General features: G+C 37.6%; 1 protein-coding gene across 7 annotated transcripts in view; it reads right to left on the bottom strand.

Moving 5' to 3' along the window:
• Positions 1-12,867, bottom strand: part of Cep128 (centrosomal protein 128) — a 466,611-nt gene that overhangs the window by 9,554 nt on the left and 444,190 nt on the right. For all 7 annotated transcript variants that reach the window (XM_029562537.1, XM_029562536.1, XM_029562539.1 and 4 more), the window contains one exon: positions 11,741-11,854. In XM_029562537.1, the coding sequence (XP_029418397.1) occupies positions 11,741-11,854 (114 nt within the window). The remainder of the gene's footprint in view (positions 1-11,740; positions 11,855-12,867) is intronic.

The raw sequence follows: 12,867 nt of genomic DNA, 5'->3' as shown, positions 1-12,867 counted from the left end.
ATTTTAATAGATTAAAATAGGCACATTGATATACTTTAATGGTGAAACTGTAATTTTTCATGATTCTTCTCTAACCTTCTACTGTATATTTTACTTTCCTTCCCTCACCCATTCAGCTATACTTCATAGGGATGAACTTTGTGCTGGGTCAAGAATGAGCAAGATACTGGGTCAAATGGTCAGGAAACTTTCAGGCTTCCAGGGCAGAAAGGCATTAAACAAACTCCATGAATCATGATATAATTGAAACCATGATAAGCACTATAAGAACAGTACATAATAGAAAGGAAAAATTTAGGTCCAAGAAGAAACCCCTTGAAGGTGATACTTACAGTACTATTAGATTGCAGATCAACTAATTCAGCCTGTGAAAATTTATGAGTGGAAGGAGGGAGGATGGAGTGAAGTTGCAGATTGAGGTGAGAGAGGCTTAATGTGTTTTAAGGGAAAGGAGAGGGCCTCAGGCTTTCAGGACCCTAAGATTTTGAGAACTGTTTACAGTGAGGTCCAGAGGTGGGCAGAGGCCATATATAGGATTTGAGATGTTATTCATTTTTTTTAAATTAATTGTGTGTGTTTGTGCGCACGCGCGTGTGTGCAGGTGCAAGTGTGTGTGCTGTATGTGTGTGGCTATCAGAGGACAGCTTTAGAGTTGTTCTCTCCTTGTACCTTGTGGGATATGGAGATCACACGCAGGTCATCACACCAAACAAATGCCTCCACCTGCCAAGCCAGCTAAGTGGTCCAAGATTTTATTTCTTAAACATAATTGGATACCAATAAAAAAAGAGAGGGATGACAAAGTAGATTGTTTTGAATATTATTTTTGACTGTGTGTGGAAGGTACAAGTGTTGAGGTGGGATCATCATCAAAAAAAGAAGGGAGAGATCAAGAACACTGTCAAAAACACCCCATGAAACACCTGTGGGTGAGGTGGCCCAAGAATGTGTCCTGCTGTAGTAAGGCCTCATGTGATATGCCTACCTGGTGAATTAATTGTTCTTTGTACTAACTTCACTATTTGTTTATTTTTGTCAAATACACTGTACATAAATGTAAAAAAAAAAAGGCCCAAAAGAAAAAGCGTATACATATCTGTAGGAAGAAAATAAATTCTAGGTGAAAAGCATGGATAATATCCTCAGAAGGGTCAAAATCTTGGCTCTCATGTACCATAAGGGAGTTCAAGTTTCTTTAAGATGAAGATACTGAGGTTTTAAACCAAAAAAAATTTAGTTGTCATTAATTATGGGGATTCATTAGAAACTAGAATTATGGTAAGATCTCTGGGAAGAAAAGGGTACACACTGTGTCTCATGTATTCCAACCATCAGTTTAAAGTGAGCTGACACGGACTCTCCCGCTTTCCTCCCTCTGTCTATGCTGGAGACAGAACTTAAATCATCTCAAATCATAAACACAGGCTCTACCACTGATTTACATCTCCAGCAACCTCCTACTTTTTCTAGTAGCATTATATATGAGAACATTTTCTCTAACATCACTATGTTTACATCATAGTTTAACTTGCTAATATTCTATTGTCACAAATAAGATTCATTGAAGTTTTTATTTCAATTATAAACAATCCTTTTGACAGACAGACCTGTTGGTACAAAAATGCTTGTTCATATTTTAATTTTATTTAACATAAACTCCTAGAAGTGAAATTATTGGATGACATACTTTAAGGTTCTTCATATATATATCCCCTTACCCCTCCCTCTGTGTATGTGTGTGTGTGTGTGTGTGTATATATATATATCTTACATATACATATATACATGCATGTTCAGTTGTTCATATAGTCCCTAAGATCAGTGAGAGACCTAGTAATATCACTTTCATTTTTAATACTGGTTCAATATCTCTTTCTCTCTCTCTCTCTCTTCTCTCTCTCTCTCTCTCTCTCTCTCTCTCTCTGTGTGTGTGTCTCTCTCCCCTCCAATATGGCTAGAACTTTTAAAATTTAATCAGTATTTCTAAAGAGCACTGCTGGTTTAACCATTTATCTGCTTTTTACTCTATTACTCTCAGCTCCTATCTTTATTTTTTCTTGGCTGTTGCAAACGTTGGCTTTAACTTACTCTTGTTCCCTAGTGTCTTCTAATGGCATTTTCTATCTGACTGGCCACCTTTCTTCTTTGGAAGTGTACACATTTAGTGTTGCAATTTTTTTCAATACATCTTTCAATTGATCTCACAAATTTTGATAAATTGTTTTTATTTTAATATAGCTAAATATTTGTAATTTCCTTAGGATTGCTTCTTTGACTCATCCTTGGATTATTTAGAAGCATGTTGCTAAATTTCTAAATATTTAAAAATTTTTCTGTTGTTGATTTCTGGTTTTATTCCATTGTGGGTAATTTTATCATTTCAATCATCTTAAGGTTTTTCTTTAAATTTAATGCCCAGAATATAGACTATTTTGGAGAATATTCAATGTGTACTTGAGAAATCTGCATAATTAGCTGCTCCTGGGGACTGTGGGAAATGTCAGTTAGTGGCTGGTGTGCTGCTCTAGACTTACATGTCTCACTGATGCTGTTCTAGTCTCACATCTCACTGATGCTGTTCTAGTCTCACATGTCTTCACTGATGTTCTAGTCTCCTATGTCTCACTGATGCTGTTCTAGTCTCACACGTCTCACTGATGCTGTTCTAGTCTCACACGTCTCATTGATGATGTTCTAGTCTCACACGTCTCACTGATGATGTTCTAGTCTCACACGTCTCATCGATGATGTTCTAGTCTCACACGTCTCACTGATGCTGTTCTAGTCTCACACGTCTCACTGATGATGTTCTAGTCTCACACGTCTCGCTGATGCTGTTCTAGTCTCACACGTCTCACTGATGATGTTCTAGTCTCACATGTCTTCAATGATGCTTTTGCAACTGTATCAAAGACTGAAGGAAATCCAGGTGTTTCTAATTACAGGTCTACTGTTCATAAAGAACTAACAAAACCATAAAAGTTTTGTTAGTACTTTTTGTTCTGTATGTTTCATACTCTGTTAGAATTTATTCCTTCCCTTCACACGGTTTCTTAATGATTTAAGTATCTACATTTCTTTTCGTATAAGAAATGTGGAGATTTAACTATATCTTTGAGTTCTAACATTTTATATTGTAAAAAAAAAAAAAAAAAAACTGTGAGAGGGACCTGGAGAGATGGCTTAGTGATGAAGGGCATATACTGCATTACCAGAGACGGGAGTTTGGTTCCCAGCACCCACAATCAGCTGGTTCGCAATGCTTGTAACTCCAGCTACAGAGGCTCCAATGCCCTCTTCTGGGCTCCATGGGCACCTGTACACAGGTGCACATACATACATATGGACACATACACATAATTAAAAATAAGATAATCTTTAAGAAAATTTTCAGAATCTTCCACATTACTGTGAAACAGAAATCTAAAGTAACTTGTTAAATTATGAAAGAAATTATTTTATACTTCCTTTGAATAAACAAACATGTCAAATACGAAAAAAAGCTTTTTTCCCAGTTCATATATATCTTTAATATTAAGAAAATATTTATTAAAAAGGAAGACTTTGCAATGTTAATAATCTCAGACTTTGCTTTTGAAAAATTTTTATATATTTAAAACAAAGCCCTATTTTAAGTCTGAATAACCTGGTTAGCCAGAATTCTCTGCAAAAATTCTCTGACAAGAGAACATGCACTTCCTGGTATTTTCCCTGGGCTTCATCCACTACTTTCATCACCCACATTTTAACTGGTTTCTTAAAAGACCTTCCAACTTGACTAAATTTCTTTGCTAAGTTGATATCCAATGATTAATATTTAATGATGCACACCAAGTATTTTTCTCTCAGGAATACTGTAAGTTCAAAATTTATAAGAGACTTGATATATTTAATTTTTAAATTTTAATTTTTCAAACCCTTTCCTGAAGGAAAAAAAAAAGTATGGTAGGAATGTTTCCCTAAATTTGTCTCCTGTCAAATAATGCATACCCTCTTGATTTCTAGTCTATTATGAATCTCCAGTACTCCAACTGTTCCAGAAAGCTTACATTCATCCTCAGTAAACTTCGTTACTATTGGAAAGTTTGAATTAGACAGTTTCATTTAAAGTTTGCCCTGCATATTTCAATTTTTATCCCCATCATTTTAGATTTTAATTGCCCAGGTGAGGCTTTTATTCCCTTCATGTGCCAATCGTTTCATCTATCCAGCCCAAATCCTCCTCCATTTATCTCAGTGTCATCTGCATCAAGACTTGCTGTGGCAGTTGGGACATGGAGATCCTTATTCTACCTTTAAAATAATATTTATTTTTCACCTCCCTTTTGGGCACGTGTTTGATTGAGCTGACATGGGTCCTGCATTGGATGTCACCGCTGCCACAGGCTCACAAGAGAAAGCCTCCATTGGTCTGGAAACCTCCATGTCATACGTTCATGAATCAGCCCTGGCTCTTACAATCTTTAGGGTCAGCACTAGATCAAGAACTTTATGAGGCTAGTTGCCACTGAGGGAGGGTGAGCGTGACTTGCATATGACCACTGGAGGGGCTGACTAGACTCCAGTGGATGCATTTGCACTGAAGGACATTTGGGTACAAACACCTGAATGAATAGGACTCAGCATGTATGGCAGAGTGTGTAGGGTTTGGGGGAGTGGGAGGCATGGGGGGGGTCTGGATGTGAGTGGGAGATATTGTATGAAATTTTAAAAGCTCAATAAAATATATTTATTATTTTATGTGTGTGAGTGTACTGCCTGCATGCATATAGGTGCACCTGTGTTGTGCAATGATCATGGAGGACAGAAGAGGGCATCAGATCCCCTGGAACTAGAGTTATGGACAGTTGTTAGCCGCCATGTGTGTGCTGGGATTTGAACCTGGGTCCTCTTCAACAGCAGCTAGTGCTTGTAACTGCTGAGCTATTCTTAAAGCTACAGTTTCTTCTTTCATTCTCCATTTTTTCTTCTTCCTTTTGTTTCTTGAGACAGGTACTAGCCCAGGCTGCCTTGAGCTTAGAATCCTCCTGTCTTGAACTTAGAAACCTCTGGAGTGCTGGGATTACACCATGTACAGCTATACTTGCTTTCTTCATGTAAAAATTAAGAGGTTGACCAGTTCACCTCCAATATCTCTCACCACTAACGATCATTCTAACCAAGCTGCACAGAATATGTGTACAAACTATCTTTCCTTCTCAATACTTAGCTGTATAAAATTTTGTATTTCTAGTTAAGGAAACTAGGCTATGCAGAGTGGGACAGCACAGGTTAAAAAAATTAATATGCTAAACTAAGTAATCTCTTTGGATTCATAGTTGTTTTAGAATATATAACAAAGAAAAAAATCAGTTCAATTGGGATTTGTTTTGTTTTGTTTTTTATGGGGTCTGTTTGTAGCCCCAGCTGGTCTGGAACTTGTTATGTGGACTGGACTGGACTTGATCTCACAGAGATCTACCTACCTCTGCTCCTGGAGAGCTGGGATTAAAGGTGTGCACCACCACGCCTGTCTTTTGATTGGGATTTTAAAAAATCTTTTAACTTTTAAAGAGCAAGATGAAATCAAGTAGATAAACATGGCAGCATGTTAAGTTTTGATGACTTCAAAGAAATAAAACTATTCCTATTTCAGCCTAATCTGATTGCCCTATGAAGTTGTGTCACTTAAACATTATTGGAAAATTAGCAATTAGATTTTAATTAGACTTCCACAATGGCTGAAGCTAGAAAGGTATTTCATTTTTTAAAATCACCAATTCATGATGTTTCTTTGCTGCTTATTCTGGAGTCAGATATGAGTCAGACAGTGTCTGTTCTCCAATGCCAGCCCATACCACAAAGGAACATGTCTTAAGCTTCCACATTCACTTCAAGGTACACTACTGTTTTCTATATGTTCTTAAATTTTTACCTTGCACTCTACATAAGAATTTCTAAAGGGCGATAAATTAGTTGGGATTGAAGGAAGCATGGTGATGTATTTGCATAGCAATTTACATATATTTTCTCATCAAAGCATGGAGGAAGACGGCTCTGGACATCATTGGGCTACTGGAGGGTCAACAGTCCCTCAAAGTCTCCGATGGTTGCTTCCACCATTCTCAGGCACTGTCTGTAAAATGACACGACTAATACACGGTGGTGTATTTTAGAGTATTAAAAGTAAAACGTTTCTGCATCACCTACAATCCTGAATTGCACTAAGAGTTATGCACATCATATTTTAGAAGCTAGTGCTGCAGATTTAAGTCAGAAATAGCTGACTTGGGAGAAAAAGTGCTAAAAGCCATTAATTGCAATGAGCAAGGCATAAACAAATTACAGAAAGATTCAACAAGGGAGAAGTGACTTCCAGGAGCCAACCAGAGATTTATATCACACACATGCTTACACTGAACAAACACGACAAAGGGCTTTGGAAAAACTACCTTCCTAAAGACTGCTGAAAGGCACTGTCAACACTTCTTCACCTAGTTCCTGTAATCCTGTAAAACATCTGCCTCTTCAAATAGCTGCTGCGTACCAGCTCTTCAAGTACAAGTTAAAATCATGATTTTCCTTTCAGATGGAGGAAGAATGGGGGAAAATATGCCTTCTGTGACTTTACCAAAAAATTCCAGTGTTAATTAAAACTATATATTTAGTATGGATAAAGGTAACAAATGGGAATTTCTTGGACAAAACCATGCTCCTCTGTGGATTCAGGTTAGCAGTGTTGTGTTACTGGCTGACTGTGGACATTCTGTTCTATTTGAAACAGCTGGGACAGCAAGGAAGACTACATTTCCTACAGAAACTCAATTAGGCCGATGGAAAAGAGGCCATAAAATGCTTCTGTTGTCTATGGAGTCAGGGAGAATGTGCTAGACTCAGCTTTGAGTTGAATTCTAAATATAAACTTTTAGATCAGGCTTTGTTCAATTAGCTTGGTCAGCTGAGTGTAATATTGTTTTATCTTATTTTTATACTATATCATGCTCTTAAAATTGTGCATGTTGAGCTGCCCAAAACCTTGACAGGTTTCTAGAAATTGATTTTGTCCTGCTGATTGTCACAGAAGTAAATATCAGGAGAAGCTCTAGCCTTGGACTGAAAGAGAACATGGCTTGCCTACTTCCTGCTCATGCTTCTCGCTACCAGAAGTGTGGTCATGAGAGACACTGCACTGTTTTCTTACATGACAGCAACACATGAGAAGCCAGATGCTGATATGCTTCTGCCATTCCAACGGTTATTTGTCAGCAGCAATACAGAGCTCCACACACTTAAGACACTGACAAAATGCTTCCCTGTACCTTTTCAGCCTCTTCTAAAGACTTGTTCCATCGTCTTCCTTCATCCTGAACCCCCAGTGAGGAGGACTGGAACTGCCTTTACTGCAATTATCCCTTTTCCTTTGTACTACCTTTGTTTGGAAGAAGGCTTTCAATTGCTAATGGCTGGGTACGGTTTTTCTTAGTATACCCATCTTTTGAACCCTTAGTACAGTAGTGGTTTGTATCTATTAGTGAAAACCAAATAAATGTTCATTGGCTGTTGTGGTCAGAAAAATAACCAACCTGAATATTCTCCAACAAGTATTCAGATAACAAATGTGAATAAACTCTAATTAGAAGAGCCACTGCCCAAAGGCTCACTAACATGAGCCTTTATACCTAAAAACCTTCCAGGTACAGAGATGGCATTCAGTGAACATTTGAAATGAATGAATAAGTATTATGTCTTTCCAGAGAGCTTGACCAGTATTTACTTGAGCGATGAAAAAAAAAAAGAATTCATAGAATGCGTAAGGGAAGAAAGACTAGACTGGTCATTTTTCATTTCTCTAGGTCAGAGGTGGGCAGATTTTATACAGGTTAAATGGTGAATATTTTAGAATTTACGGGCCATATAGTTTCCACTGAATTACTGGGTCCTACAGTTAAGTATAGAATAAGCTATAGATAATAATAAGTGATAAATGAGTGCAGCTAAATTCCAATAAAACTTTATTTATGAAAGAAATCAGCAGACAGATTTGGGCTGCTGCAGCTTGCTGACCTCTGTTCTCTGGCAGTTCTGGAAAAACAATCTGTTAGAGTGATGGTGAAGTAACTATCTTCTTAAAGACCCCACTTTCTGCATCTTTACAGGTCTGCCTTCCACTCCAACCCCAAGGGAACTTCAGTGTCTTGCAATATGGTACCTCAACTCTTATTATATTAAACTGAATCCTAGACTGATTTCCCAGAACAATGTGATGTTTTCAGCAGAACCCCTGAACTCTATGAGCTCAGTCCTAGCAGGATAAGGGAACATTTCATAAGGTGCTGAAGTGATGTCTTACAACACTGATGCTGTTACAAATGGGGCCCTTTCTCTCTTCATAGAAAAGCTCCAATTGCTCGTTTGTAATGTCAATGACCAACCAGATACAGTTCATCTGGTTATCTGCAGAGCCAAGAAATGATCCACTCAAATGTGCATCTCAGCACACGCTTTTTAGAAGCGACCACCTCTCTGTCTATTTAAATAACTTATTTACAAAAATGACTGCTGGCGTCTGCAATTGGCAAAATGTGTTCTCACATTTTGTCTGCAATGATTACAGATAATATGACAGTCTCACCAATTACTTTGTTGGATTACTGCATTATTTCAGAATAGGCATGTGCTGAATTTGATGATCATCTATATATTTATAGATACAAATGTAAAAATGTCTATGGAGCATCAATGCAGGAACAGGGCTGTTATAAAATATGCTTTCAAAATTCTCAAACATGCTTTCTCATTTTTCCAAGTTTTAACCTCTCTTATAAACCAGGCCTGATTTTATCTTCAGCTGCAACTACAATTTTAAACAGAACTTCAATGAGATTACTTGCTGAACATGTTAAACATTCATACCTTTGCCATATGCTGTTATGGAAATTGCATTGATTTATAGCAGTTTAAGTGCCACTAGATAGCACTGATTCACCTGACACCAAACCTAGCTGTATTGGGAAATAATGTTGTGTTTCCTTTGCATCTATACCTCTGTTGAACTAATAATAGAGCATGAATTGTATTTATGTAACTTTGGAGAAAACATAACACATTTAAATATAGTCCTACATTCTGTGACTTCTACAAGATTTGAGGGGTATGAAGTCAAAATTACTAATAAAACAATGGTCAAGAAGAGAATATTGCAGTCAGGTAAATTTAGGTTTAGATAGCAATTCAACATACTTTCTTCAGTAGTAGATGAAGAAAGATAGTGTCAGGGCTGATAGGTGGCTATGAGGATCAAGTGTGATGCATACAAAGCATGCAGTAATTACAAAACTTAATTCTTATATACACTCAATAACTAACATTTACCATTAGTTCTTAGTGCCTTAACTATTTCTACTTAGTTTTAAAATGGCCATAAGACAGGTGACCAGTGTAGTCAACAATCCAAATATTCAAAGGTGAAAAGGTAAAGAATCATGAAAGGCCTCTTTATGGTGAAGACATCAACAATGGGGTACAACTATGTTAATCTTTATTCCAGATGAAGCAACTATAGTATTCATTTTAAGCAAGATAATTATATTTGGCTGCAGCAAGTGAATACATAGACAGTAATGAATATTTATAAATATTAAAATTTGTATGATACAAAGAAAGTCAGACAAACTGCCTTTTTTTTTTGCCCCAATTGTAAGGATCCACCATGGTCAATATTTTCAGTGTACGTGTTTAGGTGTTAGGGGTGGTAATTTTGCCCTGTGGAGGATATCTGCTAATGGCTGGAGATACTTTTTGACATCACAGTTTGGTATGCTACTAACCTCAAGGAGGATACTAGAGTGAATAACTTTAAGGATGCTGTAAAACATCATGTGATGCATAATATAGCCTCCACAACAAACTATCTGGCCTGAACATCACAATATTCAGGCTTAGAAACTTGGCTCTGGGCTAAAATCATTTACAGCCAAATGGGTCTGTTTGTCTGCTCCCAAAAGATACTGGATAGATTTAAGGAATGGCACAATTTCTGAAAATATGGTCAAATCTCCTCAGGCTCTTTGTGTTGGTTCCGTGTTTATAAATCAGAAATATTAGCATGGAGCTCATCCACACAGTAGAATAACTAGAAATATGAAGTCTATAGTTTAAAAAAAGTTCTGGGGGCTACTGGCACTCAAGGAGAAATCAGTACTCTGAACAGCTTGTCTTATACCTGGAGGAGGGCAACCATCTACACTATTTGATAAACCAAGTTTAACCAGGGGTTTTCCTAAACAGACAACATACTACAATAACAACATCATGGACTTTAGCATTAAAAAGTTATAAGCACACTCTTTGGATATGCTTACTGAATTGAAAAGCTACCTCACATATCAAGGGCAATCTTTTTTTCCCCAAGAACCCTGACACAAATACTGCCTTGGATGCTTAAAAAGTTACACAGGTTATTGTCACAGCACTTGATTGCCTCCCAGAATTTGAAGGTAAGACCCTATTGCTGAAGAAACAACATACTTCAGACACAGGACATGGAACAATGAAGCTGGATGACCTGGAAGCCTCCTCCTTGAGGCTAGCTCTCATAATTGTAGAGGACACTATATAAGCTGTTAAGGGAGAAAAATCACTGGCACAGCAAACTATATGGGTACAGTAGTGGCACTTTTATCTTGAGGGTAATCAACAGCTACCTAATTGAACTTTAAGCCCACTTGGTGGGAGGGAACTCATGTGTGGTACTGTAAACACAGCCAAATACACATGGCTGGAGAGGTCATAGATCTTAGAAAAAACCCCAAGGCTGTCATATCCCTCAACAAATGTAATTTCTTACTATATGCTAAATATGGATCCTTATATTTACAGGCAAGTGTGCCAGTCACCAGTCATCAAAGAAACTTCTCTTGCAACACATGGAAACGTTTCACAACTGGTCGCACTCAGAGAATAAGTATATGTGAGATCCCAAACCCTAAGTGACACATCTATAATGGAACCTCTACATCTAAGACTCGTGGAACATAGTGGAACAAGGGGTAGAGAAAATACGAGTGTATCCCTCAACTCTCATCAATGAAGCTCTCTCAGGAAACAGGGCAATTAACACAAAAGGCCACAGATGGACAAAGCATAGAGAATAAGAGTCTGAAGAGTGTGGGTCCTCAAATAGTACTCTTACATTAAACTTCACCTACCCAGGGCTCAGAGACCAGTGCAGAAGAGGGGGTGAAAAGACTGTAAAAGCCAGGGGAAGAGGTACATGACCATATGGAAACAGTCTTACAGGCTCCTGGGACCTTGCTCATATGAACTTACAGCAATGCTGTTAGCATGCACAAGACCCATGCAAACTCATGCAGACAAAATCCCAGCACAGAACTGTGGAAATGGGCAGCAGTCCCCAGCCTTAGCCAAAGAACTACTGGTAACTGACTACTGCCAGATGAGGAAGTGTTGATCTTTAAGGGAGAGACTCTAGGAAGGCTGACTAGAATCCAGTGGGTGAACTTGCATTGAGGGACATCTGGGTACACTAATTTGACTTGAGAGGCCTTAACATATATGAAAGAATGCATGAAATGTGATAGGGGGTGCTATGGGCGAGTGTGGCTGGGGGACAGGGTATAAAGATGATTAAGATGTTTTGAATGAAATGCACAAAAATTCAATAAGAAATACACATTAAAAAGTTATAGGCTTAAATATGGTTAATGCTTCAAGACTAAAAAAATTATATAAAAGTTATTACTTTAAAGGTTTTGATCCTGTACTTGGTGTCATCTCGACGCTGTTGATGAGACTCTCTGTGAAGTCTGTATTTGGAATATCTGCCATCAGTTTTCTCAGATGAACTGCAGGAATCCTGGAAAAGCAATAAAGAATCTCAACTGGTGGATGAAAGAAAAACTAGTGCTTGAAATCAGAATAAGGAAATACCAATATATGGACAATAAATTAACTGTAGGCATTTAGACTGATACATACAGGAAAAAACAGGCAGTTAAGGAAAAAATAATGTGTTTACTGTGTATTTGATCACAAAAATAAAATGGGTGGGGCTGGGGAGATGGTTCAGTGGTTAAGAGCACTGGCTGCTCTTGCAGAGGACCTGGGTTTGGTTCCCAGAACCGAATGGTGGTTAACAATTGTCCATAACTCCAGTTCCAGGGGATCCAACAGTTTCTTCTGACCTCTGAGGGCACTGCATGCACAGTTGCAGTTATATACATGCAGGCAAAATATTCATACACATAAAATAAAAATAAATTAGAAAACCAACATAAATAAAAAGTGGAATTTAAATAAGATGCAATAAAATAAAAGAAAATGGGGGTGACATTAGTCATTTAGATTGCTAGCATTACTACCGTCCATGGTAGTTTGAAATGAGTGGAACCTGGTCATTCACAGGAAAAAAGGTTTAAGTAACTAGCTGACAAAGATAGCCATTAACGGCATTATGCCACTTTTGTGGTTGTATAAAAATCCTTTAAGTATACTCAGGATCAAACTATCCTCCTTGTTAGATGAAAATGTTACCTTTGAATTCTAAGCCCCTTTACTTCAAATATCCTTAAACAATATTCTCTTCTAAGTATTATATCACATAAACTTAGTAACATTTCATGAGTCTTCATGAATACCAAGAGCTCAAATAATAAAGAAATCAAGAAACAACAATGCCCAGGACCTTTCTTCTTTTTCCTTTCCTTCATTTTCAGGAGGAAGAAGAACACAGTTAACACCTACTACAGCTGATTATGTAGATTAATGATTTAGGGAGAATTTCACAGAGAATGGGAGCAAGTGATTTTGGTATGTAGGAAAAAATTTGTCGATGGCAGTTAGAGTTTGAGTTTTATTGACAGTTCAAGG

This window comes from Nannospalax galili, unplaced genomic scaffold (genome assembly GCF_000622305.1).
Source record: "Nannospalax galili isolate Female #2095 unplaced genomic scaffold, S.galili_v1.0 scaffold795, whole genome shotgun sequence".
Lineage (NCBI taxonomy): Eukaryota > Metazoa > Chordata > Mammalia > Rodentia > Spalacidae > Nannospalax > Nannospalax galili.
Note: the sequence above shows the minus strand (reverse complement) of the source record. Positions and strands in the feature narration are given on the sequence as shown.